Below are 22,392 nucleotides of genomic sequence, written 5' to 3'. Positions count from 1 at the left end.
ACTTGTAGCCATAAGCATCTAAGTAAGTTTTTGTTTTTACCATATCCAGTCACTCACCTCCATTTTCTTTTGTGCCAACTTGCCACAGCTTTTTCATATAATAGGATTTTTTTTCATCTTTCCATATATATGTGGTTATTCCACATATATCCACTTCCACCCTGCTGGCCAGGATCTCCAATATATTTTGAATAGAAGACGGTAATATGCTCTTGCCCTTGTTTTAAAGGGAGTCATTAAGAATGATGTTAGCAGTAAGTTCTTATACATTATGGACACTTCCTTCTATTCAGGTCTTGCTAAGAGTTCTTATGTAGGTTTTCAAAGTGTTTTTTATTTGACTTTTTCCTAATAGTCAAGATGTTATAGCTTCCCAAACCCTTTTACTCTATTACAACAGTCAATTTAGACTTTCTAATTTTACTACCTTTGGGCTGCAAGAATAAATATAATTTGGTTGTTACCTATCTTAGCTACTATAGTTTACCTTATTTGGCTTACTAGACTTTAAGAGCTTTGCATCTGTCTTCTTGAAGGAGGGTGATCTGTGCTTTTCTTCTCAACACTATCTTTGTCTAGTTTTAGTATCAGTTACTGATGTCATCAAGTGAGGTGGGGAGCTTCCTCCCCTTCTCTAGTCTAGAAATGTGTACATGTCTGGAACAAAAAGTTGCTCAAAGGTTTGTAAAAATGTCTGGGCCTGGTGTTCTCTCCAAGAGAGATCTTTTTTTTTCTTTTATTCATATGTGCATACAATGTTTGGGTCATTTCTACCCCCACCCCCGCCCCCTCCTTCTCCGCCCCATCCCCTCGCTACCAGGCAGAACCTATTTTGCCCTTATCTCTAATTTTGTTGAAGAGAGAGTATAAGCAATAATAGGAAGGAGCAAGGATTTTTGCTGGTTGAGGTAAGGATAGCTGTACAGGGAGTTTACTCGCATTAATTTCCTGTGCATGTGTGTTACCTTCTAAATTAGTTCTTCTCAAACTAACCTCTTCTCAAGTTCCTGGTTCCAAGGGAGATCTTTACTGATTCAATTTCCTTAATGTTTATATGCCTATTCAGGCATGGCCTTTCTTGGTTTTTGCTAAGCATTTTCTGGACACTTATTTGTTTGGTAAGTTCTCAGTTTGCTGGTAAATTTTTCAGGGTATTAAAAATGATTTTTAAATTTCCTGCTGGGTCCATAGCTAAAACCTCTTTTTTTCATTTCTAATTTTATTTATCATTGTCTTTTCTCTTGATGAATCTTACTGTTGGTGTCCAAATTATTTAGGACCTCTCAAAAGACCAACAAGGCCTTGCCTTTCTTTGCTTTCTATTTTATTAACTATTCCTCTTATTATCACTCCAGTTTCTGTGAGTTTGTTTTGTTTTGATATTTTAAATTGCGTACTTAGTTCATTTAGTTTGTTCATTCAAATACAAGCATGTAAAGCTACATGTGTCTCTATAGACAGCACTTCTGCTGCCTACCACCTTTTTCATTACAAACATTCAAACACACAACAGAGGACAGAGTGATAAGCCCCCACACATCCATCACGTAGCACCAACAATCATCAGCCCATTGCTAATTACTGACCCACCACCCTTTCCACACCATATTCTCTTAAGCTTTCTTAGATAGCACTGCATCCCAGTGATACAGTATTTGCATTGGTTTGTTTCTAAGTATTTAAAATTTACGATATAATTTCTTGCAGTTTTATGTAAGAGTGCTTTTTAATGTCCAAAAGTGTGGGGATTGAGGAAGGAGTTGTACTGACTGCTACTTTTAGTACATTGTGCTAAAAAACTATTGTCTGTATTCACCTAACTTTTAACATTTGTTGAGACTTATGTTTCTATTTGAGGAGCCAGATTCTTTGTTATGTAATAAGTTTTGATAAAACTCTCAGAATTTCCTTATAGCTATCTACAAATCTATCAGGAGCATAGTAAGAATTATAACCTTTTGCTGACCTAAACCTTTTTCATTACAAAGCGACCCTTTCTAACGTCTTTATCTTAAAAGTCCATTTTAGTCGCCACTTTCTTCTGGTAGACACTACCTAATGCATTTCCCAATCCCTTTAAATATAGCCTTTTCCAAGCTTTAAACATCATTATTAGTGGCCAGAACTGAACTTTTAAAATCCAGTCAATCTTTGCTATGTTTAGTGTATTTCTATCTATTTCAACTACTAACAAAATCAGACTGATTTTTTTACTCTCTTGATTTTGAATCTTTAGCAATTACCCTAAAAACTAAGTTAATCAAGTTCTTATACCTCTCCCAAACAAATGGAAAGATCCTAGAACATTGTAATTCTGATCACTGAACTACAGTTGTTTTATAGCATTTTTAATCAGGTTGAAAAATAAACAGATTCTTATTGTCTAAAAATAAGACATATAAATATATTCCCATTTTCTCATTTCCCCACTTCAACACCTCTGTCACAATCAAGTTGACAACCAAATCTTTATAGTCTAGAAAGAGATATTTAACTATCTCCCAAGGTGGTGTTCTCTTATTTTCCCATCTTCAACACCTAACATAAAAGGACACTGTAGCTAAAATTCCACCCACATGTCCAGACTACACTCCCTCTATGTATTGTTCTGTATTTGCAAGCTGCACGTCCATATGCCCATCTACATGTGCCAGGCAGCCCTTGAACTCCACTCCCCACTTCCATCAGTGGACTCCGTTAGTCCACTGACCAAAGGTTTGAGATGGGGGGTGGGGAGCAGTAAATTCAACGTGAATTTACTGGAGAATGCTGTCTCCAGTCCCTCTGCATTTTGGTTCTAACTTGTTTCTCTACATAATTCCTTTTATCTTTTCTTTTTTCTTCCTGGCTCTGGGGTTTGAACTCAGGGCCTTAGGCTTGCTAGGAATGTGATCTTATCCTTTGAGCCATTCTACCAGCCCTCTACATACTTCCAAAAGAGACATTATCATGTTTTCGATGTTTAAAAATGGGGTCTTGCTATATAGCCCAGGCTGGCCTTGAACTTGTGATACGCCTGCCTCAGCCTCTGGAGTGCTGAGATTATAGGTGTACACCATGATGCCTACCAAAAAGTTCTTTTTCATTCTTGAAATAATTCAATCAGAATTAAATTCTAGATTTATTTTCATTTGTCATTTTGAAGCTATGTATTTTTTCTGGTTTCTATGACTACCACAGAGAACTTCTATCTACAGATTGTCATTTTTGTTTTCAGATGATCTTTCTTTCTTTTTGGCTGCCTTTAAGATTTCTCTTTGTTGTTGTGCAAAATATTTTTTTTTTTGATCCTTGGTTGATTGTTTCCTAAATGTGAAGATTCATGTCTTTCACTAACCATAGTCAGTCATTATCACTTTTAATAATGCCTTGCTCCTGTACTCTTATTTTTCCTTGTAGAACTAGATCTATACACCGGTGTTCTTTTCTTCAATTTGCCATGCCTGTAAGCCATGTTTTTCCATCACTACTCCATTCATGGTAATTTTCCCAGCAGCATTTTTATAATTTATTCTCTTTTTAATTCAATGTATTAGTCTCTCCACTTAATTTTTAAGTATTTTAATTTCTGTAAGTTCTGTTTTGAAGTTAGATTCCTTTGATGTCTTCAGTAACTTTTAAGTTTTCCTTTCTTTGGCTAAATACCCCAGAAATTCTTTACATTGTAAAGTCACAGGATTCCCAGCCCATAAAGGCAAATTTGAATCCTAAACTCAGGGAAGGGAGGAATGACTTTTGTTCTCTACATCCATGGTCCAAACTAACACAAGCATTAAGGGTGAATGCCCCTCTCCCCAGTTATCCTTTATTGGAGATGAATCTCCTTAAGGGTCCTAGTTTTGTGTGTAGGTATCTATCCATCATCTCATCTTGCAGGGCACTCTGGTCACAGATGCCAGGAACTGTCTTACTCCCAGGCAGTCCCATGGTGTGAATTACACATCTAATTTCATCTGTTTGGCCTCTGGGTATTACTCTAGTTTATCTCTCAAGTCAGCTAACGTTTCAAAGGCTGTGTACTACGTTTCATCCAGCATCCTTTATGTTTTCATAATAGTAAGACTTTCAGCTAGCTGTCTGCCCTAAGTGCTGGAAATGGAAATCGAGAAAAATGTTTCACTTCCCATCACTTTGGTTAAACAAAATGCAGCACAACTGCACAGAATTCTCCATTTGTGGCCTGATCATTTCAGAATATAGCTTCCTCACCTGAGAACTACATGTGTACCAGGTGTTTTGTTTTCCTCAAATTACATCATATTATCAGGGGCACCATTTTTTAGATAAGTGAGCTTGAAAGATGTCAGCTTTAGGTCACATGGCAAAGATCAGGACCAGAACTGGGTGTTTTCAGTGTCAACTTTGGGATATAGATAGATATTTTGCTGGGAAGAGGGGACTGAACTCAGGGCTTCACGGTTGCTAGGCAGGGGCTCTTCCACTTGAGCCATGCCTCCAGCCCTCTTTGCTCTGTTTAGGCCCAGGTCAGTGTGGAACCAAAATCCTCTTATTTATGCTTCCCACCTATAGCTGGGATAACAAGTATGCACCATCATGCTCAGCTTGTTATTGGTTGAGTTGTAGTTTTGCGAACTTTTCACCTGGGCTGCCCTTAAACCTTGATCCTCCCAATCTCTACCTCCCAAGTAACTAGGATTACAGGCTTCAGCCACCAGGCCCAGCTAAGCTTTGGGATAGTTTTTATGACACATGGGGGAGGTGGAGAAGATGAAGATATAAGGGAAGGTATAATTATCTCCTCTGTCCTGCTTCTGTAATACATAGGATACCTGGTAATAGCTGGAGAGGAACAGTGAAGCTTCATTGCCCCACGTTCACAGATTGCAGAACTAAAGCTTGGCAACGTCAAATAATTTCTCTAAGGTCACTGTACAGTAGTTCTTTTTCTCCCTCTACATCAGGGGTCAGCAAACAAACTCTGTAAAAGCCCAGACAGATAGTAAATATTTCAGGCCTTGCAGGCCACAGAGTTTCTGTTCCAATTACTCACTTTTACTTATAGCATTAAAGAACTACCGGGAAAACATAAACAAATGAGCATGGCTGTGTTCCCATAAAGCTTTATTTAAGAACATTGAGATTTAGATTTCATATAATTATTACATGTGACAAAATACTCTTCTTTGGATTTGTTAACCATATAAAAATATAAAATCTGTTCTTAATTAACGAGTGATGCAAAAACAGGCAGTGTGCTGGACTTGGCCATGGGCCACGGTTTGCTGACCCCTGTCCCACACCATGTTCTTGAATGAAGTTGCCCAATGTCTTTATTTCAAGCAAACCTTTCCTGGCTCAGGAAAGACAGGTAAAAGGATAGGTTCCTTTCTGGACCCTAGGTGACTGGCGGGGGTGGGGGGGAGTGTTGATGCACACCTCCCTCAAATTGTGCTATAGCAATATGCAAACATCATATTCCAATGTTAAATGTCTTAGCTCATCCTTAGAATTAAACTGTAAGTTTAGTTGGGAAAGCTTACTTACCTTACTTAAAATTTCCTACAATGTTTTAATAGTCAATATACAGTACGTGATCCCAAAGTATTAATTGATAAACATTAATCAAATGCTACCAAATATGGTCCTACTTCATTCACACATTCTGTTAAAATAGTCCATGGGCACAACATGTAAGTAGTTCCAATGAAACGAAAAATAAAACAGCAGTCAGGCCATATATATATATATAATGATTTAACAAAATCATTTCCTTTTAATGTAGCATAAGGGACAATTTTAAAAGCTGTCATCTTGGTCCTCTCTCTTATTCCAGTAGTTAGCGCATTCTCATGTGAGTGCTAAGTCTGACATTCCTTCCTCCCTTAGAACCACTTTGGTGATCTGGATGGTGGCCACTACACTGCTTTCTGCAAGAACTCTGTAACCCAGGCCTGGTACAGCTTTGATGACACACGAGTCAGTGAGATTCCAGACACTTCAGTTCAAACCTCTACAGCCTATCTCCTGTTCTATAGCTGCCAGTCCTTTTCTACACCGATACAGAAATGCAAGAGCTAGGAAAACTGTTGCCTGAAATTGCAAAACATGCAATCAGAAAGGTTTTGCTTTGTCATTAAACTCTTTACAACTTACTTGCATTGCTAATATTGTTACATCTTGTATATAAGAGATGATGGGTGATGGGTCATGGCTCATTTTGGAAAAGGCAGCATGAAAATAATACAGTGCCAATTGATGGAGGGCCTTCTACACACTGCAGATTGCAAAGAGTTCAGGTTTCAAAATCCAATGTTTATTAGGGTGGATTTCTATCATAATGAATCTCATAATTACATATAGTCAACAAATAATTTTCCAAAGATAATTCATGGAGCTAAAAATTTTTTTTCATAGTTGTGGGTGTATAGCTCAAGTGGTAAAGAGCTTCCTGAACATGTGTAAGGCCCTGAGTTCAATACCCAGCACTAAGGCGAAAAGTTCACATGGCTCCATTAGCTTAAGAATGTGATCTGAAAATATCTGACACAGCAATCTGTCTTTTTTGATTCATTACAGGACATGAACAGTAACCAATCCAAAACCCCATGCTTTCCTCTTCTCCTTGAGAGTTCACTAATGGTAATATCTTTAGGTAGTTTTAAGAATTCTTTATGATATGGCATAAGTCTGGGCATTATTTTGACTTTCAATCTTAAGAATCCTAAGTGGCTACATGCAGTTCTGGTGCTAAGGGAGAACTGGAAGTGAATCCTGATTCAACAGGGTAAGTAAAATAAGTATAGAATGAGTGGTGGTGAAATAAAGGTTGTATGCATGTATAAAATCTATGGTTCTACTATCTTGTATTGATTATATAGCATTAAAGACAGAACACTTACAGGGTTTTAAGTTATTTTTTCTCATTAAGATTTTAATGTAGATGTAAATGAAATTCTCATTTAAAAAATTAAAGAAAGTTTCTTTTTTTAGAATAAAGATTTAGTGCACAAAAACAGCCTAAAGCCAACAGAAAAATAGCTTTGCCCTGTCATTTCCCCATGAAAGCACTGCAGTTACTCAGAATAGGTCAAAAGGAAACAAAACAAAAGCAATCCTCTGAGTTCTAGGCTTCACAAAAGGACCACATGTTAAACTATGTACATCAATCTGATGTGCAAGTGTGCAATAAACATGTACACATACATTCTACCTGCTTTACGTCATCCTAGAGTATTCATAGATCAGGCTAGGATTAGAAATGTGAAAAGGCAAACGAAGGTTACCATGGTTTTCAGACCAGCAGAGTAATAAGGATTGATCTAGTTAATTATTTTTCCTTTGGAGCAGACTAAAAAAGTTGTTTTGACATAAATGGTACCTGTAAGGGATGCTTGCTGTGATACTTGTTAAATGCTGTCAGTTTTGTAGTAGCACTGACCTGAACTATATGGTGCTAACAACACAGCTCCACTGCCTTACAATTCCTCTGAGAGCCAGCACTGCTTCCCATCACCTCTGGAAGCATTTCAAGAGTTGTGCTGCTGAACGTTTAAACATAACTAGCTCACAGCCTACAGCTCTTTACGTGGCTACATCAGTTGCTCGTGGTCCCAGTGAAGTATAAAAGAGGATATAAGCTGCCGAGGACTTCACAGACGAAACAGAGATATCAGAAACTTCATGATCATCAAACTTAAACCACCGCTGTCTTGCTGCATTTTTACAGTAGGCAGTGTAGTGGCCTCCATCCAGCCCACCGTAGTGATTCTGTGCCAAACAAGATAGAACAGCACTGAAAACTAGATTGTTATTTAAAGTATGTCAATATTCGCCTATGAATGCCTGGAATCCTAGCTACTTGGGAGGCTGAGATTGGGAGAATTGCAGTTTAAGGCCAGCCCAGGCAAATAGTTCAAGACCCTATCTCCAAAATAACCAGAGCAAAACAAATTGGAGGTGGTTCAAGTAGTAAAGCACCTGCACTACAAGCATGAATACCTGAGTTAAAACCCCAGTACCACCAAAAAAAAAAAAAAAAAAAAAAAGCAACAAAAAAGCCTTCAGTTTGAAGAGATACTTACTGAAACAGAAAACAGATTATATTTCTTCAAACTGTTCTTTGGACCAATAACATACTGTGACAAGTCAAGATTTTCAAGTGGGAAGTCCACAGATGTCTGTAATTTTTGCTTCCATCTGCCATCATAGGAAAAACTGCAGAAGCAAACATCACAGGACTAACAGTCAGAGAAAGACAGCAGAATGAATACATACTCAACATTCAGATTTTTAGCCATGACCACAGTTTGCTTCAAATACAGAGACGTAGAGTTTTAGTAGTGCTGGATGGAAGACCTATCGAGACATTTGCTCTATGTTACAAGGAGAAGACTAGGGTGCAGACACTAAATGTATCCAAGGTCAAACATCTAGAATGACAGAGGTAGGTCTATACTCTGGTCCTGATCCCTTGGCCAGCAACAACTACTGGATGAGTCTTCTACGAAGACAAAACTCTCTTGTTAAGAACACTAATCAGCTGGGTGTGGTGGCTCATGCCTGTAATCCAGGTAGAGACTGCAGTTTGAGGCCAGCCCAGACAAAAATTAGTGAGACCTTATCTCATAAAAACAAGCTGGGTATGATGGTGCACATCTGTAATCCCAGTTACCAGGGAGGTAGTTGGATCATAGTCAGAGGCCTGCCTGGACAAAAGTACAAGACCCTATGTGAAAAACTAAAGCAAAAAGGGATCAGGGTGAGGCTCAACCAGTAGAGTACTTGCCTAGCAAGGGCGAGGCCCTGAGTTCAAACCCTAGTTAAAAACACAAAAGAATACTCATCACCACTGAGGAGAGGTGCTGTATATTTCAGTCTGTATTTCTAGGGAAACCAGAATCAGACACAGACTGCAGGAGAACCTGGGATCAATATAACAGTAGTCATTAATACCAACACTTTTTTGCAGCATTGGAAATAAAACCCAGGTCCTTGCCTAGAACTGAGGGGAGGGGGTAAAGGAGGGGGAGGGGGCAGGGTGGAGAAATGACCCAAACAACGTATGCACATGTGAATAAATGAACAACAACAAAAGATTCAGAAAAAACAAAAAACCCAGGTCCTCCCACCTACTAGGCAAGCACTCTACCATTCCCGGCCACACAATTATTTCTTAAAAACTGAATTCTGAAATATATTTTTGGATACCTTCCAAAACCAATGTTTAATATTGACTTTTAATAGAACAAATATATATTCACTTGTAGAATGTGTATGCCTCCACAATCCTCAAGAAAAAGGGACACCTTATAAAACACTTTTGTTAGAAAAATTTGTACAGGAAAAATCTGAACTGTCAATGTTAAAATTAACATAAGCAACCAAAAATCTCCAATAACACGTAGAAATGCTTTTTTGAAACAAAAATTATATTTAAGAAACTTCCTTTAAAAAAAATCAACTTGGGCCAGGTGGTAGGTATATGCTATAATTCCAGCTCTTAGGAGGCTGAGGCAGAAGGATCATGAACTATTGGTGAGCCTGGGCTACACAGTGAGACTGTCTTAAGAAAAAAAAAAAAGGTCTTGATGTTGTTACTCCACAGATGGATACATAAAGACTAAGAGCAAAAGACTTGGTATGTGTTTTAAAACTTTCACCATCATCCTTCTACTATCTATATAGGAACACATCTTTTTCATTGGTTAGAAAAATCTGGATAAAACTATTTGCACTTAGTAATGGGATCATCAACATTTTATCTTTAAAATTACACTTACAAATCATGTATTTCATTTTTAACACACAATTGTGGTCTGTTATAATATCATATGATATTTATTTTAGATATTTTCACTTGATGTAATTGAGTTTTTAATATCTGAAATAATTTAGTTTTTTTTTTTTTAGAACCCAAGTCACATGGAATTAAGTGAAATAGAGGTATTGTTATTCTGGTATATTTCTGCCTTATTTCCTCATCAGATGGCCTTCCTTTGTTCTGCTACCCTAGCAGGCAGCACAGTAAGTATAGACTACACAGGACTAAGAATTCCTCCATCTAAACTTTACTGAACAGGTAGAAAAAAATTTCTGCTTTACCGTTTCAGATGCACTAAAAGCACAGGTGGCAACTTCCAGATTTCTATTTTTTTTAGAGAATCCCGTCGAGCTCTGCAATGACTGCAGTAAAACCTGTTGTTATCTGTGAGTTTTTCTTCTTTGGAAAATAATCTAAGGCAATCCTGGAAGAAAAATAAGTAGCAAACACTCAGCAATTCATTTCTCCATAGTATCAGAGCACCTCCTCAATCAGAAGTAACTCTGTAGGCACCAGGCATACGTCAGTAACCTGGAACACAAGTTTGTGATCTAGCAAGGCATGTGGCTCAATGAACAGGATTCACAGCACAGTATGGGGAGGATGACCTACGGGAGAGGGGAAAAGTATGGTGAGTCATGAGAACAAATAGGTAGGCACGTTACCTTGCTGCAGGAAGCTACTAACACATTTATATGTTATCTCTAGGGAAAGCAAAAAAAGCCAACATCCAACTTTCCAAATGAACCTTTTGGGTTGGCAGAGCGGCTCAAGTGAAGAGTGCCTGCCTAGCAAGTGTGAGGCCCTGTACCTCCAAAACAGACAAACGACAATAGCCCTGATTTACCAGGCTGGATAGGAATATACCTTTAAAACAGGAAAACTGGTAGCTTGGCATGGTGCACACCTATAATCCCAGCATTTGAGAGGCAGGAGTTACATAGTGAGACCCTGTCTCAAAAATACCAAGGGCTGAGGATGCTTGTCAGTCACAGAGCACTTGCTTATTAGAATGTACAAAGCAGGGTTCAATGCCCAGCACTGCCAAAAAACAAAACAAAACTTCTAACTCTTTCCATAAAATGTTTATGAGTAGTGATCAGAAATAAACTGCATAAAGCACATTTCTAAATGCATATAAATAGTATTATTTTCTACATCTTAAACTTACCTGTAATGTACATTTACTTGTGGATGCTAGGGGTAGAGACAGATACATAAAGGCCTCAAATGTCCTAGACTTTTTGTGGCAGGTGAGGCACTGCACTGTGGATTTGAACTGACCCTGAAACAGTGCAACAATAATGGACTCGTTGAGCTGCTTATGTTTCTGCCACGCGTGTTCTGCAGCTTTAAAGTCATCAAGATGATCATTGTTTTCTTCTTTGTGTCTCTTCCGATTATCAGCCTGGAAATAAGATTATTTAAATTCTATATTAATACCTAAAAGATGACATTTAAGCATTTAACTAAAATAATAAAATTAAATACAAACACTTTGCAGATTTAAAAACACTTGGAGTTCTGACTTCATTAAAGCACTATACACAAATAGTTCTAGACAAAACCAAAACACCTACTTTATCAAAAGGATGTATCTTATTAAATTTAATATATTTTTATCTAAAAAGCTGCAAAGTCAGGGTGGGCATGGTGGCTCACACCTGTAATCCCAGCTATGCAGGAGGTGGAGGTAGAAGAATTGTGGTCTCAGGCTGGCCTGGGCAAAAGTGAGAGACCCTATCTGGAAAACAAACTAAAAAGGACTGAGGTGTGGCTCAAGTTGTAAAGCATTTGTCTTGCAAGTGCAAGGCCCTGAGTTCAATCCCAAAACAAAATCAAAGAAACTGAAAAATCTGGTTTTGAAAACAGCTAGGAATTAGTGATGCTGGAAAGATGTCATTGTTTCGGGCTTATGAATGGAGGTATATACACTATACCTTTTTTTTGAGACAGGGTCTCGCTATGCAGCCTCTAACTGGTGATCCTGCAGCTTCAGCCTCCCAAGTGCTAGGATTACAGGTGTACGCCACTACGTGCAGTTTGCATTTTTGAATGTATATGTATGTGTGTTACTGGCATGTGCATGACTGTATTATTAGAAGCTACAATCATTTTCCAGCTTTAAATAGAAATGTTTACTTATGAATTCTGCCTTGTAGTTTTTTTCACAAATAGTAAAATTTTAAAAATAAATTTATGTATGTCTGTGTGTGTGTGTGTGTGTGTGTGTGTGTGTGTGTGTTCAGTGGTAAGAATGGTGATCCCAAAGATAGCTGAAAAAAGTGCTGAAAAGAAGCTATTTCTACAAATAGAGACAGATGTGCTTCAGTTAAAAACTATGTGAATCAGCAATTCTTATTTTAGAAAATAAGTACACCAACAGCATAGTCCAGTAATACAGACACACAATAAATATGTTCAGACTATCTATAGCCAATTTTTTAACAAAATCATGTGATAGTTGGGTGCTGGTGGCCTGCACCTGCAACCCTAGCTACCCAGGAGGCTGAAAAATTTGTTAGATCATAGTTCCAAGGCCAGCCCAGAAAAACAGTTCAGGAGACCCATCTCCAAAATAACCAGAGCAAAATGGACTGCAGGTGTGGCTCAAGTGGTAGCATGTCTGCTTTGTAAACTCAAAGCCCTGAATTCAAACCCCTGTCCCACCAAAAAAAAAAGAATTTTAAAAAGTCATGGTCATGATTTTACTTTCATACATATGTGGGTCATAAGTATCTGAACACATGCAGATCACTCAGCAGTATCTATTAATGCTTAAGTAAGTAACTGCGTATGCTTCTTTTCAGTAAGGTTGAATATCTTTAATCTGAAAATCAAAATCAGAACTTTTTGAGTACTGATGTGACACCACAAGTGGAAAATGGCACATCATGAAATAAAATAAAAATTCTTTAAAATTACTCAAAATTAACTTGAGACTCTATGGATAAGATATATGTGAAACACAATCCCCTTCAAAATCTGAAACCCACACTTCTGGTCCACAAGCATTCAGATAAGGGGTACTCACCCTATACTTTTATTATAATTCCATGCCTTGATCCACAGTCACTATATTTGAATAAACTACCACTGAACAATCACCAAGGAGAATTTTAAATTGCTATAAAAGTGATACCAGTGCTACCAAGCAACCCTAACTTTTTTTGTGACTTAAAAAAAAAAAAAATCGCTTACTTTATTTAGATCTTCATGGAGACCATCCATGAGGAACAGAAGCAATTCTTGTGAATCTTGCTGGCTGTATCCTGCAAACTGGTCATTAATCTTTCCAATGGTGACTTTAAAGTCTTTTGGACTGATGTACCTGTACTGTCCTGTCCATAGAGCTTTCATGATTATACCGAATTCTTCTGCCACTTCACCTTTATGCCCCAGCAAATTTGACCTGTGCAAATGAAGTTACAAATAAAGAAAAAAATACTTCAAAGGTACAGAGGGTTCCTGATGTCAGCATTATTCACATACTATAGCCCTTACTAAGATTCTTATTTACTTGCAGGTTTATTATTAAATACTCATCTGAACCTTACTTTGCTTACAGTTCTCCATTGTGCTGCTTTATTTTTTTGGCTGTAGGTGCTTTACCACTTAAGCCACTCCACCAGCCCAGGTTCTGCCTTCTTGCACTACCCTCCTCCTGTCTGTCCTTTACTATCAGAGTTGACTTTTCTCAATATTATATTTTTATGAGTAGAAGTCCCCCTTCCTAATTTTACTTTTCTGGAGTGGAGCAGCAAGTGTTATGATTTGAATGTGTCCCCTCCAAACTTTGGTTTGTGTTGCTTTAAGATGTAATTTAAGTCATGAGGGCTCTGATCTCATGAATGGAATTAGATTCCATTAGAAAAGGGCATGATGGAGTTTATCCTCTCTTGCCCTTCACCTTCTGCTACATGAAGATGCAATGGAGAGGTCAGGACCACATGTTGTCAACTTCATCTTGGACTCCTGTCTCCATAACTATGATAAAATAAATTTCTGCTCTTTATAAATTAACCAGTCTCAGGTACTATGTTATAGCAGCACAAAATGGACTAAGATAGTATGTAGGGTTAGATTATCCTTTTAACAGTGTATTGCAAAAGACCTCTATTACCTGTTTATATCATCCTGGTAACAGTTCCTATTGAAGTAATCAGCCAAATGTGGAGCATTACATAGGCATTGTAGAATTGAGTTCATGTAACAAGTATTTCCTAAATTACGAAGACCAGTAAGAGCTGGTCCAGATCCTCCAAAAACAGGATTGAGGTTCCGAATCTGTGAAGCAGAAAGTCTGGAGATCTCAGCTTTGGGGTAGCATGTTGGCCTAAGGAAGAGAGAAGATGCAAGAGGTCTTAGAATGCAGAGTACCTGAAACTGAGGCTTACACTACAAATGGCAGCAAACTCTAGCATCTCCACCACAGGAATCTTGTGCACGGATAAAATATTGAAAAGGTGCTGGGTCTTACAGGACATGCAGCAAATTAGTTAGCACTGGGTGCTCCTATGACCTTTATCTTCCTATGTAGGGCCCTGGTTCTGGAAACAATCTGAGACAGAAGCTGTAGCTTCTCACAAACGAGGAGCTCAAGGGAAAGAAGGCACTTTCCAACTTCTATAAATGACCCCAGACTTGAACTCAGCCAAAAAATCAAAGAATCAAAAACAGGTATTACTGTGGAGCAGATATCAAAGAAGGCAGAGATTATTTGGGTATAATTACCTGTGCTCACTAAGACATAGGTGTGCTGGTCAAATTTAAGTGAATTAAAAATCAAAATTCAGTTCCTCAATTGCAATGACCACATTTCAAAATAACTACAAACCATGTTGGACAGCACTTATAAGAGAGAACATTTCCATAAACACAGAAGGATCTCCTGAACCAGACTGGATTAGAGAAACCTCCTATAGTTTTGTTATTTAGTGTATGTGATTTATATGTGGAACTACCAAACTACTGTAGCATTAAGGAAATTCTTAACTGATACATCTTTTTCTTTTCTTGTCGGTCCCTAGCATCCTTCTACTCCTAAGGGGAATGTCAACCACAGAGCAAACTATGATTGAGTTACTTTTCTTTACATGTGCTCAGGTGCACACATACATGCTCTTTCTCTTTTGAAAACATATTTAAAAACGTGAGACAGTCTCTAAAACACTGTTAATGTCAGACGCTGGTGGCTCATGCATGTACTCTTAGCTGATTGGGAGGTCTGAGGCGAGCCCAGGCAAATAGTTTGTGAGACTCCATCTCCAAAATAAACAGAGCAAAAATGGACTGAAAGTGTGGCTCAAGCAGCAGAGCACTTGCTTTGCAAGCATGAAGCTAAGTTCAAACCCCAGTTTCACAATAAAAGCCCTGCCAAATTAATAAACTTTAATGAGAATGATGATTCAAGAGGGAATTAAGTTCACCAGTGACTGTAATGAATTAACCTCTAACATCTGCAGCTATGTATCTAACAGAATTTTAAAAAGCTGTATTTGACAAGGCAAGTTCTCAGGAAGAAAAAAAATATCAACTACTTCCTTGGGATATGTTACTTTTTGTGTCCAAAAAGACGAGGCTAATTAAAATTCCTTAGTAATGAACAAAAGTGTATGTAGTAAATGGAAAAACAAACCATATATATATGTATATATATATATATATATATATATATATATACACACACACACACACACACATATGTATATATACATATATATATTTGACTCTCAATATCTAAGACTGCAGATACACCAATATTCAAGGATACTCAAGTCTTTATATAAAATGGCATCTTTCCATATAGCCAGTGCACATCCTCCTGTCCACTTTAAATCACCTCTAAATTATAATACCTAAGGCTAGAACAGGAGTTCTACCTAGGCATGATTCTGGAGGGTTCACCTTATCAGGCCCAGCTACTCCAAAGAAAGGTGAAAAGGCAAGAAAGAATTTAATTAACTCTTGCAACTAAGTACCTGTTATCATACAATGTAAATGATATGCAAATAGTTGTTATATTGTTTTAATACTGACAAAAGGTCTGTACATGTTCAGTATGAATACATTTTTTTCCCAAATATTTTTGATCCATGGTTGGTTGAGGTCCTAGATGCAGGACCTGAGAATATGAAAGTCCACTGTATTTTTATTTCCCTCTTCCTTCCAAAAATGTGAAAATCACAAGTGGTAGGTGGACTTCAAAAGCCAGAAATACTCAAAATGAGATACTACTTTGGAAAACTTAAATGAACCTGCTGATCATTACCTGTGAACAAAATAGCAGAAATACAAGGCATAGAGGAAGATACACTGTAGTGCTTATTTCAATGCAAGAAAAATTTGCTCTCACATAATTGGCTGAGGGGAAAAAAAAGATAGGAACTTCTATAAATTATGGTCCTCAAAGGGATCTAAGGGAAGTCTATGAAAAACTTGTGGATATAATTAATTAGGATAGAGCCAGACGTCGTGGCAAGCATCTGTAATCCCATCACTTGAGAGGTGAAGGCAGGAGGATTATGAGTTCAAGACCACCTTGGGCTATGAGATCCTGTCTCAAAAACCAAAACCAAAACACCTTGGGATAATCCTCTAATATATTAAGTTAGCATTTCAGGAAAAAACCAAAGATATTTTCTTATTTCTATTTTTCTCCATGGTAAATAATATGGCTGGTATAGATATCCATAGAAATTTCTAACTCTCTTAATGTTATTTTTAATGGTGGGACTAGGGTTCAAACTCAGGATTTCACATTTGTAAAGCAGGTGTTCTACCACTTGCACCACAACTCTAGTTCATTTTGCTCTGGTTATTTTGGAGATGGAGGGGTCTCAAGAACTACTTGCCTGGGGGCACAAGAAAAAAAACAAAAAACTACTTGCCTGTGTTGGCCTCGAACAGAGATCCTTCCAATCTCAGACTTCAAAGTAGTTAGTATTACAGGCATGAGCCATAGAAGCCCAGAACTGACTTTAATATGGTGGTATATTCAGACTACAGGTCTTAAAAGATAGCACATTATTCTATTTGTAGGAGTTTACATAAACTTACTTGTTTTCCCGATTAACTGCTGGAATTAGTGCTGGCTTCCTCTTCTCTTCCTCCTGAATGGCCTGGGTGATATCTGGGGAGGAGTAGGAGCGCTTCAGTTTGGATGGCTCCCGGTCTCGCTCAGCAGAAATCTGGGGCTTGGCTTTATGAGTCGGAGGGGTGGAAGGAGGTGCGGACGAAGGAGCCATTTCCGGTGGATACATATGAACAGTGTTGGTAGGTGAATGATAATAACGAAAAGTTCCAGTGATTGGATCAAGAAACTTAGATGAAAAAGAAGAAGAAAGAAGTCAAAGCCCAAAAATGACCATTATATAAACAAACAAACAAAAATTATTGGAAAGTATTCTACTGCTAAATTTGTTTTTGGAGTAAATTTTTTTTTGGTCCTAGGGATTGAGTCTAGGGCCTTTGAACATGCTAATCATGCACTTTACCAGTGAGTGACACACTGAGGCAAAAATAAATTGAATAAAATGGTGAAATGATGACAGTCACTTCTTTAATTAAATTTCCAAAGTAATATTTCTAAGTGACACTGCCAGAATGCCCAGCATAACCTAGGTTGGGGAGTGAGAATTTTAACCCTGTAGTAATTAGAGGACAGACCTATAATGAAACAGCAGCACTAGAGAAGATGTAGAATAATCAAAATAAGTATTTTTTTTAAGGAACACAGTAATTTTCTTTCACTCTCTAATTTTGACCTGTACCTTGGCCCAGCCTAATGGCAGTCCTGGTACAATCCTCCCCATTTCTTCACTTCGTGCTCTTGTCAAAGGTTCTCGTTGAGCCTAGTTTGAAAAAGAAAAAAATTTTTTGCCATATGAAAACTTAAGAGTACCTGTATCAGAGAATCAAAAAACCTTGTACTGGCTGTCCTTCATATTTTTTTTTAAAAACAGGTTCTAAGATGAAGAAAACTCTGTTTTTCTCTAGGTCTAACTATTTTGATATCAATGGGAAGAGAAGTATGAAAAGTAAAGGAAAAACATGAAAACACTGAAAGAGGTTGGCAAAATGGAGTGCACTCAGAGGCCATTAGAAGCAGGACATGGAACTCCAGCTGCTGCCTAGGAGCATCAATTCTGGTCGCCTTCTGACTGCAGACACATAGAATGGATAATTACTTACACTGTACCCAGAGACCCATGATGAACTCAAGAGGTTACCAGACTCTTGTTTTACAGACATTTTTAGCAAGTATACACAGACTTTATCTTCTGTTGGTCCCATGGTCCCTAACACAATACATAGTACCTGGACTCAATTCCAACAGAAGTTTTCCATAAGCTCCCACCTTCCTTGCCTTCTTCAAAACACTAACTATAGAGGCATCTGAATCTGTCTTTCCTGCATTGTAATTCCCTAAGACCCTAAATAAAATCATTTTTACTTTTGGAGTTTGAGTTTGAATGGTTGACAATCCCATGTACTCAAGTTTAGAACAATGGCAAGTGGCAGGGTGGAGGCGGATGGCCTTCTATGGTGACTCATGAGGAAGAGGACCATTGAATCCAAACAAACATGGAAGTCTACAAAATTACATCTCATGTTCAACTTTAAGTCATCATGCTCTCCTAACATACATTCTATATTTATTCATTCTACAAAATATTAAAGTATTACATAAGCAAATACAGATCAATATATTGAGACATCAATCTCTATTTATCAGATAACATATACTTTAAAGGTCTTCAGTGAAAAACTGTTAATAGAGAAAAAGTCCTGATAAAAGAGGCACCCAAGTTCTATCTTCATCTTCTTGTCTTAAATATAATTCAGTTGAACATAAACACATAACAGAATGATTATGGGGGAAAAAATTCTGTCAAAAGAAAATGAGGTGATTGAGTATTGCAAAAGATGAATTTAGATCTTTATCTCACACTACAACAGCACCTAAAACCCCAGATAGCACTGACACCTATATTTTCCTACTCATACGTACTTATGATAGTTTATTTATAAAGCAGGCACAGTCAGATTTAACAACAATATAGATTTATAATAATATACTCTAACTATTTCTCTTCTTTTGGCAGTTCTGGGGTGATCGTTTATTTCTGTAATTTTCCACTTAATACTCTCTAAGGTTGACTGTAACTGAAACCAAGGAAAGAGAAAGGGATAAAGGGGAACTACATTACATACAAAAATTATCTCAAAATGCACAAATAACTAACTGTAAGAACACTATAAAACATAAAGAAAAATTAAGAGAAACTCTTCATTATGACTTTTAGACAAAAAGTTCCTTAGATACAGTACCAACAGCATGAATCACATAAGAAAAAATTGACAAATTGGAATTATCCACTAAAAGTTTTGTTATTTTCAAAGACACCATTAAGAAAATGAAGAGTAGGAGAAATTTTCGCAAATCCTATTTCTCATAAGAGATTTGTTTACAGAATATCATAAACTCATATAAAAATCCATAAAATCTGGCAAAAATCCAACTTAAAAACTGCCAAAACAATTAAATACACATTTTACCAAATAAATAAATAAATGAAACATAAAACTTGCACTCATAGAGAACGTTCAACATCACTAGGGAAATGCAGACTAAAGAGCCAGAAGGCACAGCTTCATACTCATCAGAATGTTTACAATGAGAAAGCACTGACCAGGATGTAGAGAACTGGAAACCCTCATGTGCTCCTAGTGGGAATGTAAAATGGGGTAGCCATTTGGAAAACATTTTGACAAGTTTTTAAGTTTCTTCAAGACAAAACACAGCAGGAGAATTCCTCTAAGTAGCTATTTAAAATAAATTTAAACATTTTCATACAAAGAATTATATATAAATGTTCACAGTAGCATTATTCAAAGTAACCCCAAAGTAGAAACAATCTAATTATCAACTGAAGAATTAATAAATGAAGTATGTGTGCACACTGCATTAGTTAGCAATATAAAGGAACAAACTGCCAATGCATGCTACAACATGGATTCAACTCAAAAAAAATTATGCCAGGTGAAAAAAGCCAGATGAAATAGACAGTAAGCATCCATGAGAAGGCAGATGGGTAGAGACAGAGGAGATTCTTTAGACAGACCACATTCAAATTGCAAAATGTTTTATATCTTCTTGTAACACAGCTTCTTTAAAAGAATTTGGTCACATTTTATCTTATTTTTTAAATAACTAGTGAAACGTAAGAGTAGTGATAATTTCAACATAAGTTATCCTAGAATAAATTACATATTGCTTCTATTTTAAAAGCATAGAAGTAACGGAATCTTAACTTTTTTCAACGTGTTACAGGGAAAGTCAAAAACTATGTCATGATCTGAAGGCTATTTAGGTTTGTAGAGATATTTGTAGCACCTACATTAAATCCCACAAATCCGAATGCTAAAGTTCTTTTTTTTGCTTCTTTTATTCATATGTGCATACAATGTTTGGGTCATTTCTCGCTAAAGTTCTAAAGACTATCTGCTTTCTAGCAAAACAAAAATGAAGAGAAAATGGCTTTGGAACCTCAGGATGTAAGTAGTTTTAGGCAAATACTTAACCTCTAACCTTCAGCTTCACTTGTAAATTGAAAACCTTATTGGGTTACCATTATAAATAAGAACATGTTGGGAAAAAATGTGGCATACAGTAAGTAATTTGTGAGTCAGTCTAAACTGAACTTAAGAACTCACAAGTGCTTGACTCTCCTGTAACGTTAGTTTTAATACATAGGCTTCATTTCTCCAATTTTGGGAGTTTGGATAATTTTTGAATAGGAGCTATTTTGTTTTGTTGCTATGTTGCCCAAGTTGGACTGCAGGCATGCATCACTACACCTGGCTAGCAGGAGCTGTTGTGTTTCACAACAGAAGGTACCAGATAAGTATTCCCTGAGTAAGTGCAGCATTAATATGAGTTGTTAATTTTGGCAACATGCCTGAGCTACTGCTTGAGAAGTATAAAAACTGACATTCTACAAAGATGGAATTTTGCTTTCCACCAGAAGTCATTTTCATTCTACCAAAAAATGCTTTTCCATTTACATATATGTAAAAAGGGGCTATAATTGTTCCTGCTATTATAGAAAACTTACTTGGCGTTCAAAAGGGAAAGACATGACTTCTGGGGTAAGCTGGCAGAATAGAAGCCACCTTGTATGACTCCATAATGAGAAGAATCAGGGTAACAAATGACAGACTATATCCCAGAGAGGATGTTCATCAAGAATCATGAAAGGCAATAGGACAGCTAGAAGGGCACAGAGAAACAGAAAGGCAATGCAGACAAAAGTAGGAAACAGGATGTAGCTCCAAACCTGGCTTTGGGGTGTGGGGTAACCCACAAGGTAAGCCAGGTAGCCCTAGTGACAACAGACTAGTGGCAAGATAAGTCATAAATCCACTGTAGGGACTTTGTGTGACAGTGACTCCTGAGTGGCAGGCCAGCATTAGAGAAGAAATCCATTGTGTTTTTCCCCATACCTCAGAAACCTGCAGCCAGGCAACAACTTGAGAGAGGGCCTACTGCTTGAAACAGTGCTATTCTGGAGACTTGGAAACAAGGAACACTTCAAGTAGGAAAGCCAGGGACTTTGGGATGGTCCTACAGTGTCTTAAAGGGACACAGCCGCAAGGCGCAGTCATGAGGAGAGTGAGGGTTCAGACATGGACTCTTCAGGTTTGACAGTGCGGAGATTAGACTGTGAAGGGCTTAGTGATCACGGTCCTGCCACAAGTCCAAGCCCACAGCCAGCAGGCTACTCAGCCTCTGGAGCTGCCTCCCTGCTGAGTGTGGTTTGCTGCCAGGCTGGACTGAGAGCTCTGAAACCAGGCCCAGTGGATTGCTCTGTTTTCCCAGCTTCCTCCCTCCCAGAGAGCAATTTACCACTGGGCAGGGCCTGAAAGTTCCAAGACCATCACACAGAGTAATGGGTTCCCTCCATTGTCTCCTTCCAGCACAGATCTCAGTCCTGTCTGCTTTCTCCTCCTTTCCTATTCACTCAGGAGACACCCTTAGGCTTGGGTGTTTGCCAAGGGGTCTGGCGCAAGTGGGAAGGTGCCTGGCCTGCAGGATGCAAAACCGCTTGGGTCTACTGTGGCTCTGGGTACACGAAGAAGGGTAGTTTCTAAAGTGAATGCAGCCCTAACACTGACAACAGACCCATGACCATCATGGCCCTCAGACTGCTTATGGAACCACCGTGAACAGTGTTACTGTTTTAGCTATTTTTTCCCCCTCTTCTCTGACTGGTGCTGAGTAGAAGACCGGTCACTAAGAAGTCCCCCAAATAAAGCTGGAAGAGTTATCTTGTCTCCACAGATGTCCTTATCACCACAAAGAAACACAAGAAATATGAAACAGCAAGACTATGATTCCACATAACTCTTCAATAATGAAATCTAAAGAACTGAAAGCAGAAATGCCAGACATGGAATTTAAAGGTCTAATTTGGGTTTTGTTGTTTTTAGTTTTATTTTTCAGACAGGGTCCTATGCTTTTGCCTTAGCTGGCCTCAGAATGTAAGCCTTCTACCTCCCCCTGCCAAGTAGCGGGGATTATAGGCACGAGTACCACCACACCTGGT

General features: G+C 37.9%; 2 protein-coding genes across 6 annotated transcripts in view; one reads left to right on the top strand and one right to left on the bottom strand.

Annotated features, from left to right (window-relative positions):
• Positions 1-6,039, top strand: part of Usp50 (ubiquitin specific peptidase 50) — a 47,097-nt gene extending 41,058 nt beyond the window's left edge. The window contains exon 7 of the mRNA XM_074065931.1: positions 5,848-6,039. Coding sequence (XP_073922032.1) covers positions 5,848-6,039 — 192 coding nt within the window. The remainder of the gene's footprint in view (positions 1-5,847) is intronic.
• Positions 1-22,392, bottom strand: part of Usp8 (ubiquitin specific peptidase 8) — a 73,033-nt gene that overhangs the window by 1,962 nt on the left and 48,679 nt on the right. For 3 of the 5 annotated variants that reach the window (XM_020185398.2, XM_074065929.1, XM_020185404.2), the window contains 8 exons: positions 17,554-17,634; positions 16,841-17,103; positions 13,905-14,117; positions 12,983-13,193; positions 10,953-11,189; positions 10,063-10,205; positions 8,043-8,175; positions 5,066-7,728 (listed from right to left, as the gene is read on the bottom strand). In XM_020185398.2, coding sequence (XP_020040987.1) covers positions 7,543-7,728; positions 8,043-8,175; positions 10,063-10,205; positions 10,953-11,189; positions 12,983-13,193; positions 13,905-14,117; positions 16,841-17,103; positions 17,554-17,634 — 1,467 coding nt within the window. In that variant the 3' untranslated portion in view covers positions 5,066-7,542. Of the gene's footprint in view, positions 1-57; positions 218-5,065; positions 7,729-8,042; positions 8,176-10,062; positions 10,206-10,952; positions 11,190-12,982; positions 13,194-13,904; positions 14,118-16,840; positions 17,104-17,553; positions 17,635-22,392 lie in introns of those variants that run through there. The other 2 variants (XM_020185401.2, XM_020185402.2) reach the window with 2 other exon arrangements.

Source organism: Castor canadensis, chromosome 2 (assembly GCF_047511655.1).
Source record: "Castor canadensis chromosome 2, mCasCan1.hap1v2, whole genome shotgun sequence".
NCBI classification, from domain to species: domain Eukaryota; kingdom Metazoa; phylum Chordata; class Mammalia; order Rodentia; family Castoridae; genus Castor; species Castor canadensis.
The sequence above is the reverse complement of the archived record's forward strand: the minus strand, read 5'-3'. Positions and strand labels throughout refer to the sequence as shown.